Source organism: Rissa tridactyla, chromosome 2 (assembly GCF_028500815.1).
Source record: "Rissa tridactyla isolate bRisTri1 chromosome 2, bRisTri1.patW.cur.20221130, whole genome shotgun sequence".
NCBI classification, from domain to species: domain Eukaryota; kingdom Metazoa; phylum Chordata; class Aves; order Charadriiformes; family Laridae; genus Rissa; species Rissa tridactyla.
This window is the reverse complement of record NC_071467.1, coordinates 26,185,005-26,212,092: the sequence shown is the minus strand read 5'-3', so window position 1 is coordinate 26,212,092 and position 27,088 is coordinate 26,185,005. Positions and strand designations below refer to the sequence as shown.

The 27,088-nt window shown below is 40.3% G+C and overlaps 1 protein-coding gene across 8 annotated transcripts; it reads left to right on the top strand.

Moving 5' to 3' along the window:
• Positions 1–1,337: 1,337 nt before the first annotated feature.
• INTS8 (integrator complex subunit 8) lies at positions 1,338–27,088 on the top strand. Of its 8 annotated transcripts, XM_054190988.1 has the most exons (27): positions 1,338–1,558; positions 3,026–3,200; positions 5,590–5,730; positions 6,155–6,226; positions 7,355–7,406; positions 8,423–8,605; positions 9,115–9,222; positions 9,948–10,103; positions 10,613–10,713; positions 12,047–12,188; positions 13,376–13,446; positions 13,585–13,760; positions 14,657–14,790; positions 15,437–15,547; positions 16,235–16,436; positions 16,985–17,106; positions 18,169–18,353; positions 19,846–19,879; positions 20,533–20,589; positions 20,673–20,734; positions 21,824–21,942; positions 23,801–23,904; positions 25,487–25,537; positions 26,227–26,300; positions 26,382–26,446; positions 26,550–26,593; positions 26,875–27,088. In XM_054190988.1, the coding sequence occupies exons 1-27, from the start codon at positions 1,429–1,431 to the stop codon at positions 26,989–26,991; spliced, it is 2,988 nt and encodes a 995-aa protein (XP_054046963.1). In that variant the 5' UTR covers positions 1,338–1,428; the 3' UTR covers positions 26,992–27,088. The 8 variants fall into 8 exon arrangements, 7 of the variants coding, with proteins under 7 accessions (XP_054046963.1, XP_054046966.1, XP_054046964.1 ...); XR_008464802.1 differs by lacking the exon at positions 26,875–27,088 and having other exon boundaries at positions 25,487–25,544; XM_054190991.1 differs by lacking the exons at positions 26,550–26,593; positions 26,875–27,088 and having other exon boundaries at positions 25,487–25,544; positions 26,382–26,518.

The following is a 27,088-nucleotide window of genomic DNA, read 5'->3' as shown; positions in this document are numbered from 1 at the left end:
GATATTGACATCCTAGGAAGAGGGATATCTGAAAAGCTTGAGAACCAACACCTGGCTAGTTGCAGGTTAGAGTCTTGCGTAGATAGATATGGACTATGTAATTGTGGACATCTTAGTAACGGTGGAAGTTGCTGCTGAAAGGAAGTAGCTGCTTCTGCCCCTTGACTTGACTTAGAATCATAGAATCACCTAGGTTGCAAGGGACCTTTCAGATCATCGAGTCCAACCATCAACCTAACTCTGATAAAAACCATCACTAAACCATATCTCTAAGCACTATGTCTACCTGTCTTTTAAATACCTGCAGGCATGGTGACTCAAACCACTTCCCTGAGCAGCCTTTTCCAATCCTTAATAACCCTTTCAGTGTAAAAAATTCTCCTCATATCCAATCTAAAGCTCTCCTGGTGCAACTTGAGGCCGTTTCCTCTCGTCCTATCGCCTGTCACTTGGGAGAAGAGACCGACCCCCACCTCTCTACAGCCTGCTTTCAGGTAGTTGTAGAGAGCGATAAGGTCTCCCCTCAGTCTCCTCTTCTCCAGGCTGAACAACCCCAGTTCCTTCAGCCGCTCCTCATAAGACTTATTCTCCAGACCCCTCACCATCTCTGTTGCACTTCTCTGGACATGGTTGAGCACCTCAATGTCTTTTTTCTGGCGAGAAGCCAAGAACTGGACATAGCACTTGAGGTGGGGCCTCACCAGTGCTGAGTATGGGGGGACAATCAATTCCCTAGTCCTGCTGGCCACACTATTTGTGATACAGATCAGGATGCTATTGGCCTTCTTGGCCACCTGGGCACACTGCTGGCTCATATTCAGCCAGCAGTCAACCAACAGCTCCAGGACCCTTTCTGCCAGGCAGCTCTCCAGCCACTCTTCCCCAGGCTTGTAACACTGCATGGGGTTGCTGTGGCCCAAGTGCGGGACCCAGCACTTCGGTCACTTGCCCTTGTTCATGGATCAATGTCTCGATTTCTTTGCCTTTTCATAAGGCATTAAGGTGTGCATCGGGTGGCGGGGGATCAGCCGCGTAACCCTAGGCTGAGCTGCAGGAGCCACTGGAGGGGCCCGGCTCTTCTTGCCCACCTCTCTAGATAACTGCTAGTCAACACTAATTAAATAAATGTATTTACCGCTACTTAATTAAGCAGTGGCAGGGGAAGGGAAGCAGGGAGATGCAAAGCAATGGGTTACACATCAGCTCGCGGCCTCTGGGCCGCTGCCGTGAGGGCGGGGGGTGGGCGGTGCTATCTTCCCTCCCCTCTGTGGTGGGCGGTGCCGCGCGCCGAGGGGCGGAGCCTCTCGGAGCCCCGCCCCTGCCTGCGCGAGGGGGCGGTGGCCGGCCGCCATCTTGCTGCCTCCTGCGGGGGCGGGCGCGACTTGTGCGGCTGGTTTGTGGGGCCGCCGTCGGGCTCAGGCGGCGGCGATGAGCGCGGAAGCGGCGGACCGGGAAGCCGCTACCTCCAGCCGGCCCTGCACGCCGCCGCAGACCTCCTGGTTCGAGTTCCTGCTGGAGGAGGCGCTGCTGGAGCAGCACCTGCAGAAGCCCTCTCCCGGTGCGTGCGGCGCGGCCCTGCCGGCCGCCGCCTCCACCCCTCGGCCGCGGTCCGGCATCGCTCCCCGCCTCCTCACGGGGGAGAAGCGCTCGCTCGTCTCCCTGCGGGCCTCTTCCCTCGCCGCTGCGGCCTGCAGCTCGCCCGCTGCCGCCGCCTTCCCGCGGCCTGCTGCCGGCCGCGCACCGGCGCCGCCTCCCGCCCGCCCTCTCCCTCCTTCCCTCTCCTCCCGCAGGTTTGGGCACGGAGAGGCTGTGAGGCGGCGGGGGGGGATCTGCTGCCGGGGCTGGTAGGCCCCGGTGCTGGGGAAGTCGGGGTGAGAGCGGTGAGACGGGGACCTCGGGACCAGGGGATGTGAGGCCACGGCCGCGCAGCATTAGTTAGTGCAAACAAGAATGTATCTTTCTCGTTTTACATTGAATTTCCTATTTAATGACTTAATTTCCCTATCTTTCTTGTGCTTTTGCTTTAGCAATGTGAGTTTTGTTTGTGGAAATGTTTCAAGTTGTTTATTTTTACATTGTGAGGTGCTGTTTGTAAAAATCATTACAATTTGCAGCTGTTTTTCTCTCATTCAAGTCTTGCTAGCGCCAGGAAGTAGAGTCCTCCTAAAGGTTCAGTGCTGAAATTACTTTGTCATCTTAGACCCGCAGTGAACAGAAACCTAATCTGATGTATAGTAAGAAAGTGACCATATTTAAAAGTATCTGATCTTTTGATGATCGTAAGTGGGACTTGTCTTTTTCAGTACCTGAATTCTATGAGCAGGTGGAGGAAATGGGAAAACCTGGGACAGTATTGCCTCTACAAAAAGTAAATTTAAGCATAGTCAGGCTTTATCTCTGTGCTTAGATCTTATACTGCTATTTTGCAATTAAAAATAATGATTAATACTAGTGTCATGTTTCACAAAGTTCAGTGAGAGTGTAGTAGTTATGATTTGGCTTCAGATTTTCAGAACAGCTCAAAGGTGCTGGAGGGACTGTCTTATTGTAAGGGAGAGAGTTGGAGCTTTTTTTTTTTCTTCTGAAAAAAAAATATTCACAGTCTAAAAGTGTCTTCTAAATGTATTCAGAAGTACCAGCATTTGCTTGAAAGTATGTTATAAAATACGGAAGAGAATTACAAGAAGGTGTATACTTTCACAACAGTTAACTTGTGATTTCAATAGGTAGCATTTATTTTCTGTAGATGCAGGTACTTAAACGTAATTAATACAAAATAGTGAAAATAAATAAAAGTATGAGAGTGTGGTTACTGTAGTCAAGTAAAGTCGAAGGTTAAACAAAAATATGTCAATAGTCTGATTTGAGTCAGCATAAGGAAGATACCCTTTGGGATTAGAATCTGCCAGGTGACAATGTCAGCTGTATAAATGGCAATGAGATAAAATCCCTGTTCATAGCTGCAACAAGAAACTGATGTCTGGGCTTACAAAGAATTTGAAGACCGGCTGTGTCTTTTTTGCAGATCCACCACCTGTACAGCTGATTGTTCAATTCTTGGAACAAGCCTCGAAACCATCAGTGAATGAACAGAACCAAGTCCAGCCACCACCTGATAACAAAAGAAATCGCATTTTAAAACTTCTTGCCCTTAAAGTTGCTGCTCATCTGAAGTGGGATTTGGATGTATTGGAGAAAAGGTATAGTCTATACATCTTCATGCTGAAATTACTAAACTGAAGTGGCTTGAGATCTTTATTTTAACAAATGGAAATCTGTCTTGCTCCCTTTTCTGAGCGCGTATTTCTTACATTAAGAAGAGTCTTGGGTGTGACAACTGAAATCAAGTTCAGTTTTTATCTGTGAGTTAGAAAAGTGTTTTGATAAAGGCAATGTCTGTGAGCAAATCAATACAGTTTATAATTTAGAGAGGAAGAATAGTGGGTATTAGGCATTAAGATGTGCATGTCTAAACTGTATAAAGATGAATTTTAGGTTACGTTTTCTTCAGTGACAAAACTAGCATAAGTTTACCCATTCTGATATGCTTAAAGTTGGAGGTCTTGCTCCAGTTTTGTTGATGTAAGGCACTCCATATATCTGTGAACTAGATCACTGAACTGACTGGTTGAAACAAACAAACTCCACCTTTCCATTTTTCCTTTGAGTTTTTTAACCCAAATAATTTCAGCTGCTGAATGGTCCAATAGGGTAGAACAGTTGTCAGTGCTAAGCAAATGAGGGAACTGCACTTTAGCAGTGTAATATCTTAGTGGGGCAATATTTGCCTCGGTTGTACTTTGCATAGAATCATTTAGGTTGGAAAAGACCCTTAAGACCATCAAGTCCAACCATTAACCTAAGACTGCCAAGTCCACCACTAAACTATCTCCCTAAGCACCTAGTGTACATGTCTTTTAAATACCTCCAGGGAGGGTGACTCCACAAGTTCCCTGGGCAGCCTTTTCCAATGCTTGACAACCCTTTCCATGAAGAAATTTTTCCTAATATCCAGTCTAAACCTTGAGGCTATTTCCTTTTATCCTGTCACTTGCTACTTGGGGGAAGATATGAAGCCCCACCTGGCTACAACCTCCTTCCAGGTAGTTGTAGAGAGCGATAAGGTCTCCCCTCAGCCTCCTTTTCTTCAGGCTATAGAACCTCAGCTCCCTCAGCCGCTCATAAATAAGGCTTGTGCTCCAGACCCCTCACCAGCTTTGTTGCCCTTCTCTGGACTTAACTTCAGCACCTCAATGTCTTCTTTGTAGTGAGGGGCCCAAAACTGAACACAGTACTTGAGGTGCGGCCTCACCAGTGCTGAGTATGGGGGGACAATCACTTCTCTAGTCCTGCTGGCCACACTATTTCTTATACAGATCAGGATGCTCTTGGCCACCTGGGCATGCTGCTGGCCTATATTCAGCTGGCTGTTGACAAACGCTCCCTGGTCCTTTTCCACCAGGCAGCTTTCCAGCCACTCTTCCCCAAGCCTGTAGCGCTGCATAGGGTTGTTGTGACCCAAGAGCAGGACCTGGCACTTGGCCTTGTACCTCATACTATTGGGCTCAGCCCATGGATCCAGCCTGTCCATATCCCTCTACAGAGCCTTCCTGCCCTCAAGCAGGTTGACGCTCCCTCCCACCTTGGTGTCATATGAAAACTTACTGAGGGTGCACTTGATCCCCTTGTCCAGATAATTGATAAACGTATTTAAAACATTTGGCTTGCAGACACCTTGGAAGAAGAAAGTTCTTCATTAGGTAAAAGTTACATTAACTCTTGTGTGTGTTAAAGTTTCTTTAAAAAAAAATAATCATGCTATATTGTCTTATTTGTTATGAGTTGGTCTGGAAGTCATATGTTCCTTATATTATACAGAAATACTTTCATTTCAGACCTATTTTAAATAAAACTATATTCCTTCAAATTACTGGTATGGCTTGTTTCTTCTTATATACTTTTATTTGTATTTCTCAAAATGTGCTATAGTGAGTAGTAAAAGAGCTTGGAATGAGGAGTCCTTCATTTTTACCTATGAAGTTCTCTTACTTAATACAGCTTACAGTGCTCTATTCCAGTTCCTAGTCTTCCCTGTTTGCTAGTGAATGCTGCAGAAAGGGAAATAAGCCGTAATAGCACAAGAGAAGTGTTCCCTTTACACGTGAGTGAAATTCCATTTGCAATGGAAATGTCATTACTTACCTTCTAGAAGTATGTTCCGGGAATACTTTGAAAATAATTTCTTATTAGTTGGGACCTGCTATTATAGGTGTCTGGATTGTTCTAGGGATGTGTGTGGACTAATGCAGTGGTGCATAGTAGTAGTTCGGGTATCAGGGCAACCTTCCATTCGGGCTTATGCTGCTAGTACTGGCAACTGCTTTACATATCTGATCTAGAATGCCATCTGATAATAGAGCATTTCATTATGCTAAATTTTTTGTTTATGTTTATACTACCCTTACTTCCATGGGATGTTAAGTAATAATATAGTACTGAATAGTACTGTATATTACTTAAACATTCCAGAGTAGGATTACTATATGAAGTATCTGATTCTCTCTTTTTTCTTTTTTTTTTTTTTAATAGTTTGTCTGTTCCTGTATTGAACATGCTACTCAATGAACTTCTGTGTATCAGCAAGGTTCCCCCAGGAACTAAACATGTGGATGTAGATCTATCCAGCTTACCCCCAACCACTGCAATGGCAATACTACTCTACAATAGATGGTAAACTACTTTAAGGCAATAATCTTAAAAACATGGTAGAACAAAACAGTGTTTTCTTCTATCTATATACTTGTACATAGAAGGAGAAAGAATCTCAAACTAATAATAATTTTGTGATCTGTAGGTAGGTTGTAGTGAGGAGCTGAGTCTGAAAAGCTATTCTACAGCTGGTTTTGTCCCCTGAAAAAATAGTCAAGATAGTGGTTTGAAGTGTCACCTTATAAAGATAAAAATCTTGTTGTCTTTTAGCTTTTTATGGACATAAGAGCACATCTAGTATTTAAGAAATGCTCTTGAGTAGAACGTGTATTCTAATGGTATAATGCATCTGAAATTATAAAGTGATGTTTGTAAGAGGTGTATAATCGCTTATTACACTTCTGAGGCTAATACCATTCTTTGCTTAATTTTCTCTCCTATGTAGGGCCATAAGGACCATTGTTCAAAGTAGTTTTCCTGTAAAGCAAGTGAAACCAGGTCCACCTCAGTTAAATGTGTAAGTCACAGGTATAATTCATTTGGACTTCATGTGTATTTTGTAATCAGAAATTTAATTTCTAATGGGATTAAATCATGTTAGTAACATACAGTTGCTTAAAATGGCTAGTTGTAACATGGAAAACTTGTATTTATTTCAAATATATTCTTATTTTCCTGTCAGACATGCTTGATACATATATGTGCTTGTCTGTTGTTCCACTCTAAATGTCACTGTGACTTCACAGAGGCATGAAAAATCATGGGAGAAAGGGAGATGGCAGTTTGCGTAGGCAGAATGTTTATTCTCTAGTTTAAACAGGGTGCATTTCTTGCATCCTGCTTTAACTTACAGTAGCTTGCTTAATGCAGTTGTTTTATAGTAATCTGCTGCATTATGTAGGATAACCTGAGAAATAATGAAGAATTTTCACTTGCTTTGTTAGGCAATAAATTGTAATTTAAAGACAGTATTCATTTTGCGTGTTTGAAGTTGTGTGACGTTAGTTACAACCTGTCCTTCGAATCGACTTTTATGTTACAAATTTCTCCGATAAATTTGGGAGTATCTCAGTGGTATTTTTCATGTGTTTTGTGTTAATTTTATACTCTAGCATTAGTCCATACTTGTTTGAGAGAATCTGCTAAGTATGTTGATTAAAAATACTGCTACTACTCATTTTACTATCAGTCTTGTATTGTCCTATATGTATCAGAGTCTGATCCTAAATCAAAAAATTCTGTATGGGGAAATAATTTGAAAATACTTCTATTTTTCACATGAACACACTTCTGCCCCTGACAGATGCTTGAAAAGATTTAGTGAAGCTTCAAGAGACTTGAGTCTGTGAAAGCATATTTCTTCATGATAGTTTTGCTGATATTAACAATGTGATTTTTTTTAAAGAAAAAAGCAATGAAAACTTTGTGACTTCCATTGTATTGAATTGTATTGTCTTTTTGTTATAAAATTCTGTATTTCAGATATAGATAGGTAAGAACAGTCAGTGGTCCTGCATAATCATGTTTAAAATGTAATTAAGCAAAACTTACTATGAATGAATTGTTGTGGGCTAGAGCATGAAGTAAAATAACATGCAGGTTTGCTTTATAAATGAGATTTTGACCTCTTCTCTGTATTTTCCAGGATGAACCAGATGCAGCAAGAAAAGGAACTAACTGAAAATATTTTGAAAGTGGTGAGACTTTTTTACCCCTCTTATTTTTGCCCTAATTTACATGTAAATCTGAATGGACAGGAAATAAACAATTGCATTACAGTTTTGTTGGAGTCAGTACATTTACATTATATTTGCCAATTTTAATATTTGCTACAGTTTCACTGTGTGCATTTTGGACAGTGTTGTGTCTGCATTGCATGTAGTATGGAATTTGTTTCGTGGGATTGAAGTATTCTTTCATCAGCCCATCCTTGGAGCCATGTGAATTGAGCAAGCCTCTACAAAATCAGTTTGTGATTAGTAATTAAGACCATGCTTGAGCTGCAAAATCATATGGCAGCAAAATTCAACACTTAAAACTTTTTTTTTTAAAAGGACTTAATACCTAAGTGTTTTCTGTATGTGGCTTTCAACAGAATGCTCATTGTGCCTAAAGCGTTTCCCTTTGGGAGAAAGAAGAAAAAGGAAGAACAAACCCTCTACTTCCATAAGTAGCCTAGGTCATTTTCCTGCTCTTGTACTACTTGGAATCTGTTAGAGAATTTATATTATACATTTGAAACATTTTCTTACTTTTTCATATTTTTTCAAATAGATGAGCGTGAATAATTTTTTTACTCTTTTACCAGTTCATCAAGATTTTTGAAAAAATCTTGCCGTTCACATAGAAGCTGGTTTTGTTTTAGCTGTGAAATAATAACTTAAATTTTACAATCTGACTATTGCATAACTTAATGCTCCAAAAATGGATAAAAAGGTGTAGGTGAAACAGAAAACGTGTTTTGCTTCAATTGGAAGTAAGGGTTTGATCCTGTTTCTCTGAGTACCTGAAACTGAAGTAGAACAAAACAAATTTGTTTATTGTACAAGAAATACAGGAGCAGATTCTACATAGCAGTAAGACAGGTGTATAAGGACAATTTTTTTTTTTACTAACCTTTTACTGTACTGTTACATATCTGGTGTTAATTTAAACCCAGAGCTAAACCCAAAACCAACAGGTTAATTTTTTCAATGCATTTGAACTATTACAGTTGAAAGAGCAGGCTGCTGATTCCATCCTGGTCCTAGAAGGAGCACTTAAATTAAACAAAGACCTTTATGTCCACACTATAAGAACTCTGGATTTATTAGCCATGGAGCCTGGTATGGTGAATGGAGAAACAGAGAGTTCCACTGCTGGACTGAAAATCAGCGCAGAGGAGATACAGTGCCAGGTACCTTACATTCTATACTAAAACTTTCAATTTATATATATTTCTTTAGACAAAGTGTTAAGTAATATTTTTGAGATAAATTGCAGTATTTTTCTATTAATATTTCCTGTGTTCTTTTTTTAATGCAATGAGATATTGACTTCATTTTTACATTATTAGAACTTTTTTTAACACTAAAAATTGTTGCTTCCCCCCACTTCTACTTTCCCGCCACCTCTGGAGCAGACCATTGTATGGCAGGGAGAGTTTGTTGCATTGTTCTTAACGATTATTTGGAAATCATTCTGTAATTTTGTAATGACTGTGCAGAATTGCTCATACTGAGATCGCAGTTAAAGAAGAATCAATTGAAGTACATGAGGAAAGGTATGCTGTGTATGTTGGTACGTTAGAAAGAAACTAGGAATAGTTTAAAGTATGTGTAAGGTTTGATCTGAAATACTGAATCTTGACTGTAAATGTTATGTAAATATCCAAGATAATATGTTTTATATCAATGCTATTTGCAGGTTTGCTATGATTTGGGTGCAATTTATTTTCAACAAGGATCTACAAATGCAGCTGTTCATGAAAATGCGAAAGAAAAGTTTTTCAAAACAAAGGAATTGATTGCAAAGGTAATGAGTGTTTTATTAGCGTGTATGTTAACTCTTCTAAAAAAACCACTTTTCTAAATTATTGCTTCCTTCTGTAGCAGTTTAATAACTGTTAAATTGGTACACATGGTCTTTAAAGAAACTTCATGGGATTTTGGCAGCAAATTATTTTCTCACATTTTGCCTTGTTAAATTATATTAATCAGCTGTGATGTATTGCTGCTTTGGTCTACATTTTGTAATGAATATTCTCTTACTCGTATTGATGAGTGGAATTAAAGAATAACATCTCCGGTGCTAATATTAACTTGACTGATCAGTACATTCTGTGTCCCTTGTGTTATTTTGAACGTGGTGGTGTGTTTCTGAGGAATGTAACCATACAGCACTTCCTATTCTTTTTTTTATTTAACTTTCTGTGGGAAATTAGATTGTCTTTGTTCTGACCTTTTGAAAAATAAAACATTTTAACTTACAACTAAGGTATGCTTCCTTTTTTATTTTACTTCATATTTGTATTCCCAAACCCACAAAACTTAGATTTTTATTTAAATAGACAAAACATGGTCTAAGCTGTAAAGAGCGTGTAAAAAAGTATGCTATTGTAGAAGAAGTGTGTACATGCACATTCTTTTGTTGTTCCACTGTTACATCGGGAAATTGTGAGTGTCTGTTTGTGTTTCTGAATTACGCTTATGTTTCATAATATTTTTGCCACTAAGATTTGATTAACTCTTATTTCTCAGAATGGTTCATCGTCACTTCATTTTACCATCGATGAAGAACGGTTAGCTGGGTACTGTCAAGCTTGTGGAGTTCTTACCTCATCTTCTGATGATGCATCTCAACAGGCAACTCCTTATAGTCAAATCCATAGCTGTATGAAATCTGGCAACTATCAGGTAGAGTGCTTAAATAAACCCACACATATTTGAGGTTTTTTTATCGTGCCTTGTGGCTGATAGGGATTTGCATAAATTTAAGTGTTCCAGTTAACCATTAACATACTGGTTTAGAACTTATATAGGAATATATAACACTTATATAGGAATGTAACATAATCTGATACATATTAGATTAAAATATCTTGGATTCCATACAATGTAAATAATTCCTACTAGCTGATGTATGGAATTTTCAGGTAGAAACTAATTCTTTGGGTTTCAGGAAGAGTTGCTGCTGAGATGTGCAAATTCGGGTTTGGTTTGGTTTTTTTTTTTTTTTCTTTGATTCTCTGATGCTAGAGAACTTTTTTTTTCTTTGGTCCCTTTCTGGTTGTTTAATGAATTTTAATACTACATATGGGTGCAAGCAACTCTGTTATTTTGATCATTTTTTACCAGACAGAAAATTACTTTATCTGTATCTTTTGCATTATCTATTGACTGTTCCAACTGTGTTTGTGTTATAGGACTTAGTGAAGATATTCCTTGAAGATAATCTAACCCTCAGTTTACCTGTTCAGTTCAGGCAATCGGTGCTGAGAGAACTCTTCCAAAAAGCTCAACAAGGGTGAGACATCAAAAAATTATCTGCTTAATCATATTGAAAAACAATTTTCATGAGTTTTATGTTTTTCATGGAAAGTATACAAAATCTTCTAACAACAACTTACATCCAAGAAACTTCAGCCTTTATTTCTATTAGCAATAGTCTAAACTACGTCTTCCAACTGAGGAGCTGTGTTGTGATGTATCTCACTGTGGCCATGCATGGCAAAACTTTATGAGCGTTAACGCTTGCATAAATAAAAATATCAGTGAAGTGGTAGAAGTCATAATTTATCATACGTGTGTGTGAATATATATACAGATATATATAAAATTTATAACTAAGTTAGTGCCTCTTTAGAGGTTTTCTAAAACTTGAAGTCAAAGCTGGTTAACCACACTGAACAGTAATATTGTAGGAGACATGTACTTCATTGGGAACACTGGCGGTGTAGTTATCTGTGATTAGGAGTCTTGTGCCCTGGTGAACTAGCCCAGTGCTGAAGGATTAGTATGGTACACTTACTATAAGAAAAAAACCATATGCAGTAAGCAGAGAGAATTAGGCACGTTACAAGGGCAACTTGTGGATTGCTCCCAACTGAGAAATGCCGAGCACATGGCTGAGTCCAAAATTCAACATTCTGTGGGGCTTAGGCACTTGAATGAGGATTATATGTAAAGGCTCTTCATATAATTATGATGACAATTTTTCTCTGAAGGGAGAGTGCCTACAAGTATTTCAGTTGAAGAATTGAGAGAGGCTCACTTTTACAAATGTGTTTGAGGAAGAAGCATCGATGGTGACAGCCTGTTTTGTAAGAGCTTGTTACTTCCTGCATTCAGCTTCAGCCAGAGAGGAGTCAAATAAACATCTCTTGGAAGAGCATCTTAGAGGCTGTAACTTAGCAATATATATAGGGTTGTTTTCGTCTCTGATATGGCTGATAGGGAGTGCCATCAAGTGATGAGTACTAGGCAGACAAGGATGGAGGAGTATGACTTTGCAATCAAGGGAAGGGTTGAGAGAAGGAAGGTATAGGTTCTGGTTATTTGTTTTGATTTTTGTCCAATGATTGTGTATTGTGAGTTGCATAAATATTCATGAAGTCTTTTGGGCTGTCAGCCATGCATCTTTGCTGTCAGTTGCACTGCTCTAGTTGGAGTTCCAGTGGTGCTCAGGCTGAAGCAATAATGAAGCCTGCACGTGAAAGAGAGCTGTGGGCAAGGAGGGAATTGGACAGAGGCATGTGCTCCAAGCTTACCTTGAGATCTGGCAGCTGGAGCTTTGCTCTGATACCAACTCTTGTGTTTGTCAGAGAAGTTCTGTGATCTTCAGTTTTGTGTTCACGCAGGAATGATGCTCTGGATGAAGTTTGTTTCAAAGTCTGCGTGTGCAACACAGTCTGCGATGTATTGCAGGGTCGAACAATTGATATTCAGTTTTGTCAGCTGTTCCTGAAACCCAGCAAAGAGAAAATAGACTTCCTCCTTGAGGTAAGAAATTATCTGAAATTAGAAGGGGAAACTGTAGTGAGCTATCTCTTTCCCCATATAACCGTATTGTTGCAAATAGTGCTCAAACTTGTGAAGCAGAGAAAAATACTTTGTAAGGTAACTTCTCAAACTTTATTCAACTTTTTTGCAGTTAGTACAATTACACTGTACATGATCAATTTTGCATCTGTGTTCATGGCTCCATTTCTATCTGTTGGGGAGGAACCAATGTTGACCTGTTACTTCAGCTTGGATTTGAAATTGCTGTTATTCCTGATATTAAATTACATAGAGCTGTTGATGAACATTTATTTTCAAGGAGCAAAGAAATAAATTCTCCAAGACAGAGAGAGAGAGATACTAGAAAAACAAGAATCTATTGAAGATGACCACTTTCCCTTTGTTGTTGAAGTTAGCATGTCTTTAAATGATCCTTAGTTACTGTATATGTGAGACTTAAACTATTGCCCTCAGTGAAGTTTTTAGGAAACTATTATTTCTCAAACTTGACTTACTCCTTTTGTTGGTTTGCTGTCCTTCTTATATCTTTTTTTCTTAATTTGAGCCTTGTCTTTTGCTTGTCTCTTCAAGCATGTGGCAAAAATTGACTGACAGTACTTTGTTCTTCAGAGCAAGTAAAAGCTGTTCCATCAACTGCTCGTATTAGGACTTAAACATATTTCTCAAAACAAAAAAAGTTATTTCTTGTAAGCTGGCAATTAAATTCAACTATCTAGTTATCTTTCAACTACTGCTTTTTTTAAAAAAAACAACCCACCCTGTTAGTCCTGGTGAATCTTACGGTTTTGCACTTAAAAATGTTTGTTCGTTTTTAAACTCGTGTAGCAGGGCTTATGATCTTAGTGATCTTGTGAGGCTGGCTGATACTGTGGTACTCAGCATGAGCACAGCTAAATATCAGAGGAATAGGAAAAAGGAATGTGAATTGTGTCTGAGGGAAGATCACAGTTGTCTGAAACAGCTTGTCTTGTGTACAGGTTGAAAGAAGTCTGATCTATCTGTGATGGCTACAGTGTTTATCAGATAACTTTGCTGCCTCCCTTGAGAGAGAGGTTTACTGCCTGATACTAATTGTGAGTCAGAAAACTGGGCAGTAACACTGTCTATAACTAAATATTTTTAGAGTTCTAAGGGGCTGCTTAATTATTTACTGCTTTCCTTCCCAGGTTTGTTCAAGATCAATAAACTTGGAAAATGCTTCTGAAGCACTGAAGAGAAAAATGGCAGCATTTCTCAAGTATGTGCTGGTATTAAGATACCATGAATTGACACTTTTATTGCGCTGTATTATGTTGCTTTTGGTGTTTTGAGCACTTACGACTGGAAAAATAAGCAGCTTCTTCCTGCTCATGTGTTAACTTTTTTATTTGTTTAGAAACTTGTGTTTGGGTTTGGAAGATCTTCAGCTTGTCTTCATGATTTCCTCTCATGAGCTGTTCATAAAACTGCTGAAAGATGATGAACGGAAGCTGCTCATTGATCAAATGCGGAAGAGATCTCCTCGAATCAACCTGTGCACAAAACCTGTGACTTCTTTTTATGATATCCCAGGTAATATTCACAGTACTTCCATCAACTTATTATATGCAGGCAGTTAACCTGTTCCCAAGCTTGAGGTTACTGTGTTCAGGTCTGCTCTCAAAAAAAAGTTGAGAGAATACTTCCCATTTTTAGTCGGTGAATGTCCTACTCCTTCAAGAAGGTGGCTGTTGTTTGCTTGTATTTTGCTTGTATCTCAACTGAGTATAATAGGTATGCTTAAATGAATGTGTCCTAGCTGACCAAGTGAGAGAGAGAGGTGTGGCGGTTGGTTTGAACTGAATCTGGCAGTGGTAGCTGTTCCCAGAAAAGGCACCCTGCCTCTGGACTCACACCAGCACCAATGCTCATGTGATTGTGTGGTGAGCTGAACCAGGAGTACCATCTGCATGAAGTTTTAAATCTACTAAAGTGAAACCCAAATCTTTTTGGCCATTTCATTTCCCAGATATAATTGTCTCTCTGTGCAGTTGCACAAGTCAAAGCTAACATAAGACGTGCCAGATGGTGACTGGAGCTGGAGAGAACTTACTTTTCTGCTCTAATACAGCCTTGCATTGACTTAAGCCAGTTGTGAAAATGCATATTGTCGCTAAGGCAGTATAGGAACGCTTTTTTTTGTGCGGATCTTGAACCTATTGCTTCAGCGTAGCAAGTATAAGGAAATACTCAGAGCTAGAAATACTCAGTAAGAAAAGGGGGCATTGCAAGCAGCCCTTTAGGTCAGGGGAGCTGGGAAGCTAGCACAAGGTGTTTGTGGAAGGGCATGAAAGGATGTGCGTGGCCTACAAAAGCGTTGATCTATCTGCGGTTCTTGCTGTGTTATGTTTAAAATGTTATATACTAATGAAATGGAAGCATCTACATTAAGAAGGAATGTGCTGGAGACCTGATTGCTTTTCTTCTAGCTTCAGCAAGTGTCAATATTGGACAACTTGAACATCAGCTCATATTGTCAGTAGATCCTTGGAGGATTCGCCAGATCTTAATTGAGTTGCATGGTATGACTTCAGAACGCCAGTTCTGGACAATTTCAAATAAGGTAACTTATTTCACGTGGTCCTGAGAGAGTGTAATTCAAGGACTGGTTAGTTACCATACTGCATTGAACAGCAAACATCTTGTCACAGATCCACAGTGTGATTTCCGCACCCCCCCGCTTCCCCCCCGCATAGTGGTGGTTTAATAAGAATGATGATACATGTCTAAACTAACTTTCTCTATGAAAAGTATTACAACAAAACTTATAACCTTTGTGTTAAGGCATTACTGTCTGTATCACAAGCTTTCCCTGTGGAAAAAAAAAATGTAACTTTTGCTTTCAGTGTTCTGACTAGTTAGCAATATTATTTTAAATTTCTGTTATTAAAAGCTGGGACCAGGAGAGAGGAAGAGGTTGGGTTTGTTTGGTTTGGTTTTTTTTAGAGTAAGGATTTCTTGTCATCTTTGTTGTTTTTTTTTTTCCCTTTCCCAATTATTGCATATTCAGAACTAAGTAGGGTAGCTAGCCATTTTTATTGTACTTCTATATGAACAGTACATTACTTCTGATTAGATGTAAAAATGAAAGAGTTGGCACCTAAATGTCAATAATTTTCAATATCTGAGTTTTGGTTTTAATGTTTTAAACAGTGATGTGAATTCTAAAACCTGTTTCTGTGCAAATATCTTATGTATTTCTCTCCCAGTGGGAAGTACCAAATGTTTACGGCAATGTTATTTTAGGCATCAAAGACAATCTGACTAGGGATTTGGTCTACATCCTTATGGCGAAGGGATTACACTGCTGCGCAATTAAGGTGAGCAAGCCAGCTGAAGTTACTGGTGAGTTAGGTTGAGCAATTGAATTTTAACAACACTGAAAATATGGAAAACCTTTTTTTTTTTTTTTTTGGGGGGGTAGGGGCTGGGGGAAGAAAAATTGGGAGGTGAGAGATATGTAGTAACGAGCTCCGTGTGTTGTATAATGCTTAAATATTTCTGTCTTGCAAAGTTCCATCAGTAGAGCAAGGATAATGACTTTCCATTACTTGGGCCTGGAGACAATTTCATTCGTACAAAGTTTTGGTTATGATGTACTAAATCACACTGTATCTAAACCCAGTGGTGATTTGACTACTTATATGAAGTGCTGTTCTTCTGGCTAACTGTTTTACATAAGGAATTTATTGGAGTGCTGTTTTATTTGCCGTATAATTGACAATACTGTACTCTGCAAAACGACAAGGTAAAACTGAAGTGTACCTAATATGCCAGTAGTTACATCTGGTATTTTGCTTAAACTTCTTGTTTTGTTTGAAAAATCTGGAACTGTTGGAACTGTTAACTTAATAGCAAGTCCAAAGGACTCAAAAATGTAAATGGTAATTGTGAGATGCTTGAGTAATGCTAATGATAAAGGGTGCCGAGTGAAGAGCATTTTAACTCTTAGTCTTTTCCCTTATGAATCCGTTAGGAATCATTAACGCATATCCTCTTTATTGCAGGATTTTGTCCATGCAAAACAGCTTTTTGCTGCTTGCTTGGAGCTTGTGACAGAGTTTTCTCCAAAACTCCGTCAAGTCATGCTGAATGAAATGCTACTTTTGGACATCTACACTCATGAAGCTGGAGCTGGTGTTTCTGGAGAACGTCCTCCTTCTGATCTTATAAGCAGAGTCCGAGGATATTTGGAAATGAGAGTACCTGGTAAATACATTTCTGGCTTTCCTGTGATGCAGTAAAGCACAAAGCTTGAGAGAAAGGAAAAAAACAAACCCAACTTTTAATTGTAGATTTACCATTTAGGTGCATAATTGGAAAAACAGTAAAGTTTGACACTGGTTTTAGTGAGTCTTTAGAAGTTTGGTTAGTTTTTAGGAGCTGGAATCAAGAACAGCAACATTGTCATGCCTACATATTGCTAGACACCAGTTTCTGTTTAGTGCCACGTAAAAGGCTTGAACAGGATAAACATGTCTGCATTTTAGCCTGAGAAGTTGTGCTAGTTGTTAAAACAGTTTGCATGGTTTCACACTGAGAGCGTAATGTAGTGCTGTTGTGGTTGGAGGAAGCTGTTGTTGCTCCTAATTTTCAGATGTGGGGTTTCCTGTAGGGCTAAGCATCATGTGTTTCTGTGATAGATATGGAACAGAAATGGCTAATCAGAGGGGAGTGGGTTTTACTTATTTTCGTATAACACTGTGTTTTCTTAAAAAAAAAAAAAAAAGTTAAGCGAAGAACCCCTTTTCTTCCAGATATTCCTCTTCGACAAGTTATAGCTGAAGAATGTGTTGCCTTCCTGTTAAATTGGCGTGAGAATGAGTATTTGACCATGCAAGTTCCATTACCTCTGGTTCAAACTAATCCTTATGTGAAGGTAATGAATGCTCTGTCTTGAGGCCTTGTCAGGCTGTAATTGACTTTTTCCTGTTGAAATCTTTTGTACTCTAAAAAGGATGTACCCTTCTGTCTCAAGAGTGTTGGGTTTTGTGGCTATAAAGAATTAACGTCTGGTGTAGAAGGCAGCAGGGCTAAGCAGCAAGGGTGTTCAATGGTTGACGAAAGACATGGAGGCTGTGCTGCAAGAACAGATGAAACAAACTGCGTCTTAGCCCTCGTTGGCTGTCAACTGAGGTTGGTTCCATAAGCATCAGGCATGTGTGGTTCTGATCCATAAGCTGATTGAGACCCTGTAGGACTTCCGTAAAGGACTCTCCTCTCAGCTAGAACTCAGCCTAGATTCATGGAGGAGGTGTGAGAAGTGTACAGATCTCAGGTTTCGTGTCTGGTGGTTTTTCTGTTCTTAAGACACTTGTTTTCCAAATGCGCTGTAATGGTTCCATTTTTGAACCCAACACCAGCGTTGAATTTCTGGAGACATTCGAGCACTGCCTTTTTTTGAAACTTTGCTTTCAAAATGGTTTTACAGCAATGTTGCTACTTGAAAGTCAGGCAATGAAGCTGAATGCAGATCATATTACAGGACAGATTCATTTTTGGCCTGCTCTGCTTACCTGTGGTATTTCCTAATTTCCATTTTGAGGTTCATCTTTTTCTGTATAATAGAGGGTGCCAGTTTCAGTTCAGATTAATTATTATATGAAAGGGAGTTCTAGGGAGACAGTATTTGTAAAAGTATCTTTTATGGTTTTTAGGTTTTATGCAGCATATTTAAGTAGAGTGTAAAGCTTGTTTTCTGGAGCCTGTAGTAATGAAATGTACCCTGAGGAAACTAATAAAAGAAAAAAATCATCTGTTGTTTAATTCCTTTCTTCCAGGTTCCTCACCAGTGTCCTGTGCTGCAAAGTTTAGTCGTATTGCTTTGTAGTTTGTAACTTAAAATCCCTTGCTTGGCCATTTTAAATGCTAGTAATTCCTTTGCTGCAGTCAATATTCAGGGAAGCTGTAGTCACTGTATTTTTTCTCTTGCATTGCATAGCTGGGACAGTTGCTGGCTGCTACATGCAAAGAACTTCCAGGTCCCAAAGAAAGTAGACGGACAGCTAAAGACCTTTGGGAAGTTGTCGTACAAATCTGCAGTGTATCTAACCAGCACAAACGAGGGAATGATGGCAGAGTGAGTTTGATAAAACACAGGGAGTCTACACTGGGCATTATGTACAGGTGTGTTTTCTTAAGTTATTTTTAAAGATTGCTTGAATTGTGTATTTGACCCTTCAAGAATTGTCTGGATTCCACTATCAGAGTGTGATAGAGTGGCAGCAGCAAAGATCTCTGCTGAGTGAAAAATGTGCCTGCTGGTGGCATTACATATTAGTGGTGATGTGTTGACTTTCCTTTTTCGAGAGAGAAAAGGAGTGTGGGGGGTTCAGGTTAACATACAGACACCAAAGCCTATACTCCTGTTCTCCCATTATAATCAGTGTATGTCTTCCAGTAAAGTCAGTGGCATCTAGACGGCAGTTTAGCTGACCGACTGGAGGTGTCTCCTTTACGTCAAACAGAATTGCTCTGCAGACTTCACTGACTGTATCATTAACTGCTTTTATAACTGTATTAAAAACCTAGCTTGCAGCATAGATGTCTACACTGAGCTTTACATTTCTGAATCTAAAGCTAAATGTTATTCAGCCTGGAAATGAAATTCTGGTTCAGCTGAGCCCCTGGGGAGAAGGAAAGGAAGACAATATTGTTGACTGGAGTAATTTCACTGTCAGTTACCTAATCTCTTCCAGCTTTGGCCTTAACTAATTGATTCATTCAGGATTTTCTGACTTGTCCACTCAGTTAAGTGTTTTCAGCCTGTTCTGAAGTCCAGGCCTGATTATAAGTTGCCTGTCACAGTAAATTCTGGAATGTATGATTATGTTGAACAACTTTCCAAGTTAAAAACTTGGGAAAAGTGCCCCTGTCAAACTACTGACTGTTTCTTTGCCTTTCTTGACATCATCGGGTTAATGTATATCTAAAGGCCAGCTGCTTTGGCTTATGTGGCTGTGGGTTGGGTGGAAGAAGGTGTGTGCTTGGTGTAGGTTTCGGTTGTATACTCTGGCAAGGAAAAGGAAGCAGTACAGGTGTACTCCAAGATACTGAACCTTTTCTGACCTCTCCTGATTCAAACAGTAAAGAGCAGTGACCTTGTTGTCGTTACGGAAAAGAAGCAGTGAAACCTTTTCCAAACAGTCTGTGCTTGTCTGGATTGTCTTATGGTGGCAATATCTGATGTGAGGTGACAAGGAAATCAATGTACATTGTAAATGATCACTGTGTACCCTCTTCTGTAAGCACGTAGATCATTGTTGCAATTCGAGCTTGGAGAATTACAGTACAGTTCAATTGCTTTCCCTTTTATGTTCAATGGTTGACTTACTACAAAGTCATTTTCGTCCCTTTTATAGCTTGATGGAATAACAGATACCTCTTATTTAACCTTTTTTAAATGTAAAAGTAAAACTTCCCAGTGATTGTATTAAAAGTGAATGACCTGCTTGAGCATTTTCGTGTATATACCCTGCGTTTGTAAACGTAGAGGTGAAGGAGTATTTTGGTGAATGAAGAGTTTGCTTTACCAACCCTCACTTCCAGTGTATTAAGCTTGCATATGTTCTTTGCTGTGGGTAATTACTTAACACGGGTATTTGTGTCCCTAATTTAGGAGTGAACTGCTGTCTTTTATCAAAAAGCTTCGGGTAAGTTACAGTGAGAATGTGTTTGCAACCAGAACTTTCTTTTGATATAATATTCTTCTGCACTTCTCCTGTTAAATTCAGAAAATCTGATATCTATACAGGTGTTTTTATATGGCTGCAGAACTTCTGAATTTGCTATATCTGCCACACAGCAGTGTGGAATAGCTTGTAAAAAAAAAAAAAAAAAAAATTCTCACAGTGGAGATCTGTTAACATCAGGAGTGTGTTTTATTCCAGTTATCATGAAGTTAAGTTTATTCCAGCTTTCATGAAGCAAAGCATTCCCTTTGGAGAGAGAAGGAAGCTGCTACTTGCATTGTAACTAAGCAGCAGAAGTAAGAGGAAGGGAAGCTCTTTTATGCCTTGTGGGTTTGTAAATGCATAGAAAGTTGTAGTATGCCTAGCTTAACTTTAAGGATAACAAAGTTTATATCCAAGCAGTTATTTAGGAAAATCTGAAGTAATTAAAGACTTCCTACAGAAACATTCTCGCAGTATACCTGTGTTGCAAGATTCTTAACAAAATATTGCTCTATTTCAAAAGTAAATTGTAGCGATGTCAGAACTACTTACATAGCTTTAAAACTCTTAGGGAAGAAAGTGGAGTTTGTTAGTTCATGGGAATACTATTTTATTTTTTTTTTCCCTTCTAGGAACCATTAGTTTTAACCACAATATTGTCCCTGTTTGTCAAGCTTCATAACGTTCGGGTTAGTATATATCATAAACATCTTACTTGGTTTTCTTGAAATGTTTCTCTGTGTGATGTCTCTTACCATCTTTCTTCTCTTAGGAAGATATTGTGAATGATATTGCAGCAGAGCACATTTCCATCTGGCCCTCATCCATCCCCAAGTAAGATGATAATTAAAAATTAAATTTTCAAAATACGTGTTTACGTAGTTGGTTTGTTTCAAGTTACTGTGTACTAGTTATTGTGTGTTAGTGTGATTTCTGCTGTGTAAGGGCATCACTGATCCCCCCATTCTGTTTGCGGGCAGATTGGTCTGATTGTGTGGAGGTTTTTGCTCCTGATCTGATGGTCCTGATGGAGATACGGGTAAAAGAAACTGAGGGGATTTTTAGCTGTGTGCTTTACTGAGCTATATGTAACTGTGTGAACTATATAATATTTTAATACAAAATAAGTGATATTTTTGAGGTGTGTTTGAGTAATTGCCAAGATACTAAGTGGCATATGGTACGTATTGATTTGTTGTGGCTGGATTGAACTGTATTTCTCCAATGAAGTTTAGAGGCTCTGTGGGGCTAGAACCTCACTTTTTTAGATTCCCTGTATGCATTGGGAGAGATCTCTTTTGTGAGAGACAGTGTGTAATGCTTAGTGTGGTTAATCTGTCTTTAACTGATCTGATTGAATCATCTCATTGTTACTGATATATGCTTCAGAATATATTGTAAGGTCAAGCAGCAGAAAGTTTTCAGTGTTACCAGAATTCAGCAGTAGGGTGAGGGGAAAAAAAACACGTTTTCAAAAATGGAGATGCCACATGAGGTTTGGGAAAGGCTTCCCAAGCAATGTGCCAAACCATTCCCAGCCTTCCTTTCCAAGCTAGTTTCACAAGGTTCCAGAGATTGCTGTCTGTGGCCGGTTATGCAGATGCTGTGATAGATCTGTAGTGGTTTCAGGTATTGTCTTCAAACTTCTTGAAACCGAGAACGTATGTTCTGCATGAACACTTTTATGGTGTCAGACACAGATAAAGTTCTGACTTTTTGTCCAAATCTGTGAAGGTGTATTTGTTCTGTCAGATTTACTGTATTGAAACAATTCAACAGTAGCCTTAGTCAACACTAAATCTTTCCTGGAGTTATTTTTGCTCGACACTTAAGGTGCTTTGGAGTTAAACTAGATGTGAAATCAGATTAGAGTTCAAAAAGAACAATCATTTAGGAATTATTTTTCTTCCTTTTTTCCTTTAGTCTTCAATCAGTGGACTTTGAAGCTGTGGCTGTTACAGTAAAAGAGCTAGTCAGCTATGCATTGACTATCAACGCAAACAACCACTTCTGGTTAATTATTCAGGCAGATATTTATTTTGGTAAGTGAAACCAATGTCTGTTTTTTGCCTGTGTGTAGGGGTACCTTGCTTCTCTGAGACTTGCCTGACATAACCCTCCTTGTATTTCCTGTTATGAAAAGAAACTGAAGTGATACATGAGTTAAAAACCTTTAGTTGCAGTAGTGTAGGTGAATTTGTCTGGGAGGCTGTCTGAGCCCACGGAGAGACTGGGCTTTCAATGGGTCACGAGGACTTGCTTTTAGAGTAAGGGAAACTTTACTGTAAGAGTCATTGTTAACTTCACTTTTGAAGTGGGTGCAGTTGGCCCTTGAGGGGTATAATTATGCAACCCCCTAACATTTCAGTCTTTTATTAAGTGAATGGAAAGTTGTGTGAACGGTGGTTGCTTTTCAATGTGGAGATCAGCTTTACTGGAGCAGAAGACAGTAAGAGTAGAGAGGATCTGTATTTTATATAAGGAAATATCTAGGATTTGTAAATAAGGAAGTGTGAACTCTTGATTTGGTATTGGTTGCGATGAGAAGCTCTTCCCAGTCATTCTGTCCTCACCTGCCACTTCCCAAATACGCATCCTTGCTCCTCAGCTGAGAGCAGCCAGGAGAATTGGGACATAAAGTGTTTCAAATTCTGGGCTCCGTGCCACGCACCCAGCCTGTACCAGGGCAGCGGTTGCCTGGGGAAATCTTGCCCGACCTATGTGATGCTGTGCCATGTTAAATTATTGCCCAATCTAGAGTCGGTTCCTGGGGCTTACTTTATAGTGTGAGTAGAGTGGAGAATGAACTTTCAGAAGATAGCCAGACAAGTATGGTACTACCTGGTGTATGTGCTAGGGAAGAACACGGCCGTATCTGTCCTCAAAGGTAGTCGGGCATTTCTTCCACTTAAATTATCTGTCGAGACCACTCTAGTGAAAGTTAGCATTTAAGCCAAATTGTTCTTTTCTGGCAATAAAACAGGTTGCATGCTGTGCCTCTGCCATCTACTTGCTGGTACTTTGGGCTATTGCAGGAGGCAAGGTGCATGTTTCCAAATCTCTTTTTATTTTTTTTCTTTTTTTTTGGACTGTGGTGCTCAGTAAGATGTAGTGCAGGAATCCTAGCCTCTTGCTTCCAAAGGAGACAGATTTGTCTAGAAGATGCTTCATAATCCTTGGGGTGCGGGAAGGGGTCTTAATTCAGTGTTTAGGGCTGTCACCTTGTATATGGGAGAGTGACTCAAGGTGTCAGACCTCAAAACTGGCAGTATTTACTGCTCGTACAAAGAGGAACAGCATCCCAGAATGAGGAAGTGTATGCAGGGAGCCTCAGAAGTTGGTACCTGAAAGAGTGATGGCTGGAGCACTCCTGGCATGTGTCAGGTCTGTATTTCAGGAGCTATGTGGACAAGCAGACTGCTCTCACCACAGAGCCCCTGAAGGCTGTCTTCACGTCGGTCCAGTAAGAACTTACTGGGAGTAAAACTAGCGCTGAACCATGAGAGGTGTGTAGTGGCATCAGCCGTCCCTCTCTAACTCACACCAACTAAACTCCTTCACCACATCCACACGCAGTGAATTCAAACTTCTTTTCCACTAAAGTGGAAAAGATAAGAAAAAAGATTTAAGATCAAATACTTGAAAAGTCAAAAGTATTTCTCAAAAGGCAGAACTTTTCCTATGTTGTTAATTTTCCTGATTGTGTAGTTTTCTGCCTGTTGCTGTTCTACCACCTCCTGTGTGTCTGTGATCTTTAAACAATGACATGCAAGTCACTTTCCCAGTACAATTCATCTGTGAGATATGTATCTGAGTAATTCTATAAACAATTGATCTGAGTCTTAGAAATAACTGTTGTGTTTACTTTTTAAGACCTTATTTTGCTCTTTTCCACTGCAGCAACGAATCAGTATTCAGCAGCGCTTCACTATTATCTACAGGCAGGAGCTGTATGCTCAGACTTCTTTAATAAGATGGTACCACCAGATGTGTACACCGACCAGGTGAGTTAAAATGGGATTTAGATGTACAAAAATATTTCTTTGGATTCAGTCAGTATCCTAATTCTCTGTAGAGACAAAACTGCTCAACATGCACACGTTCCTGTAGCCTGTAAGGTTTTTATATCTTGATGCATTTAGGGGTGTGAATCCTCACAGATTGTTTTTTCTTTGCTTGTTGCCTGAAGGCCATAGAAAATCCGAAGCTTCTCCTTTGATGAAGCACAGGAGGCTTTTCTGTTAGTTTGTAGAGACTAAGTGTGCAGAGCAGCCATCTGGGAAAGCACCGGTGCTGGGCTCTGGTGCGGTAGTGAGCAAATGAAACAGCCAGGAGCATACCAAGTGACGTGGTGATTCCCCCAGCTCGTCCCTGCGAGGCTGCGCTGTGTGCTGCGGTGCCAGGCGGGCGGAACAGCTCAGGGCAGCGCAGCAGCGCTCGCTCTGCCTTGCCGGCTCCGCTGCAGCGCTGCCCAGAGCCTCCAGCCACTGGATGTACCCAGCTCCCACTGTGCTTCTGGTGCTGGCATCACATGGACGGAGCCTGCTTGCTTCCACGCGTGGTGCAGATGAGCTCAAACGTGTTATCTAAGTGCTTCTGAAATACTGTCTGCTGTAGCTAACACAGCTGAGGGGTAGGAGTGGCATCACATTAGCAGTGAGATGCAGGCAAGGTTGGCTCCTTTTCACACACATGCTTGTATTTTTCTCCGGACTGTGACAGTGAGCAGAGCAGTGTCACAGGGCTGGGCAAGGTTGTCCAGAGATAGGTAGGATTGTAACTTACCTCTGCCAGAGCGTGCCAGAGGTACGGCACTGTGCATGGCAGGTACCTGCCTACTTTGCAAGATGGTGTAACAAGCAGCTTGCCACTTGCAAGTGGGTCATGAGTGAGAACCCCTTAATAACTGTGTGTGTGTTGGGAGCAATCTTCAGTCCCAGCCACAGCGTGTTCTGGTGACGTCTTGTAGTTGCTTTAACCTTTATCCAGGCACTTGTCATGTTCAGTAGGAAACCACTGCGTTACTTGTAGGCTGCGTTTTGGTAGGCAATAGGAAGGAACTGTCTAGACCCAGGGAAGTTATTTATGTAGCCTGTCCAATTGCTACTCCTTTCCTGCTCACTGGGATCCTGGGATCACAGCCCAGTCTAAGCTATGCCTCGTGCCAGGCTGCCCTGGTGCAGGAGTGCCGGTGGGACCACCATGCTGTCACACAGCACCACTGCTGCTCGCTGACACGTGTCTGCCTTGGTGTGAGAGCTTTTGCCGGGGAGCCTGTTCCCAGCCAGGCCAGGCCTTGTCTGTGGGCAGCAGGAGATAAAGGTGAAGCTCTTGAACAGAGCATGGCCCGGCTCTTACCAGCAACACGGGGCTGTTCTGCAGCACACATCCTGCTCTTGTGAAGTCTTGGAAGTGATGAAAGTTGATCAGTGGATGTGCTAAAACGCAGGAGTTGTTGGAGGGGGGGTTAGAAGAGCACAGATAGTTATTTAGCTGGTCCCTCGCTTTAAAAAAAAAAAAAAATGCTGCTTGTATTCCAATACTAGTATTTCAAAACCTGTGTTTTGTTTTTTAACCCTTCTGTAGGTGATAAAAAGAATGATCAAGTGTTGTTCCTTACTCAACTGTCACACCCAGGTAACAGGTGAAACGTGGCATTAAGTAAAACATGTTTATGGATATTTTGATGTTAAAAGGGGGGGAGAACTTTCTGAAATGTAAAACTGAATCCAACTTTCCTTGTAAATGCAATCTACAATGAAATATTTTCTTGTTACTGTTGCTTTTAGGACACTAAAATGACCCAAATTAAGGAGTAAATAAACATATACTTGGAAATGTAAAAACTAGACATAGTCGGGGAGGGGGGGGTTGTGTCCTGTTTTTATCTTAGGATATAGATGATATTTTTTTTTTTCTGTAGAGTTGAGAGAGAGTAGGGTGTCTGTGGGGTGGTGTTGGGAGCCTGGCCTTGTTCTTCATGATAGCTGCATGTGGCCATTGCTGTTCGCTGGGATTGGTCATTCTCCAAGAAGTAACAAGGCTTCTATTAGGCTCTGATTTTAAGAGTTGTTAAATGCATTTAGAAACCTGGAAGCCAGGTCAGTCCCTTTTTTTTTTTTTTTTTTCTTCTTCCTTTTAGCTACTACTGTTGTTGGTATTTCAGAATGCGTTGTGGATGCTGTCTAAGTGCAGGTGCTCAAACTTGCTGTGGAAACCAGCCCTTGGTTAGGTGTAGAAAGGGGGTGGGATTACTGAGGTGTTCTGTGGAAGATTTTGGTTTGTGGGGGATTAAGGCTGTGAAAATCACCTGTCCATCCTTACAGGTAGCTATTTTATGCCAGTTCCTTCGAGAAGTGGACTATAAAACTGCATTTAAGGCGCTGCAGGAGCAAAACAGGTAAATGTTACAATGAAGCTTACAAAGCTGTATACACAATATGTGAATGTGTTAGCTGATGTAACCTGTATTCTCTTTCAGTCATGATGCCATGGATTCTTACTACGAGTACATCTGGGATGTCACCATCTTGGAGTACTTGACATGTATCCTTTTACTACACTACCACTACAGCAAGCTCACAGGGGATGTTCGTGTCTGGAAAAAGTCTGTTTCCTACCCAGGTGTCTTTTCTTGACTCACCCTCAGATCTCCACCACAAAAGAGGCGAGACAGACAAGCGGCAGATAGCAGTAAGTGAACACAGGCTGCTTTGGGGTATGGGATTCCCTTAGTGTGTCTTCCCCTTCCTGAAACTCTTCGAAAAGAATCACCACTTCCAGTTTGAATTTTGTTGCGTAATTCTCAGCAGAGGCTGGGTGCTGCTGTAAAGCTGTACTGGGATGGGGGTGGGGTGGGGTGTCGTGGTACAGAAAAAAACCCAGCCCTTGAACTGGAGCTGAAAATGCCTTGTAATAAAACATCTGTACTAGAGTGAGTGTCACTACAGCGATGGCTCCTCTTTTGTTCTCAGATAAAAGCCATTGGCCAGACAGAGCTGAATGCCAGTAACCCTGAGGAAGTCCTACAGCTGGCTGCACAGAGAAGGAAAAAGAAGTTTCTTCAAGCAATGGCAAAACTTTACTTCTAGGCTAATGCTGGAAGACTATTATAAAATGTGTAGAAGTAGAAAAAAAAAAATCTGTGAAGACTTTATTTTTTAAATTCATTTAAATTTTTATACAACA

What these genes read in the sequence shown, in the direction of transcription:
- INTS8 (XM_054190988.1), top strand. Translation starts at nt 1,429, where the DNA reads ATGAGCGCGGAAGCGGCGGACCGGGAAGCCGCTACCTCCAGCCGGCCC. An exon ending in TGAAATCTGGCAACTATCAG is followed by an intron (nt 10,104 to 10,612) that starts GTAGAGTGCTTA and finishes TTTGTGTTATAG; the next exon opens with GACTTAGTGAAGATATTCCT. An exon ending in AAATAGACTTCCTCCTTGAG is followed by an intron (nt 12,189 to 13,375) that starts GTAAGAAATTAT and finishes TTTCCTTCCCAG; the next exon opens with GTTTGTTCAAGATCAATAAA.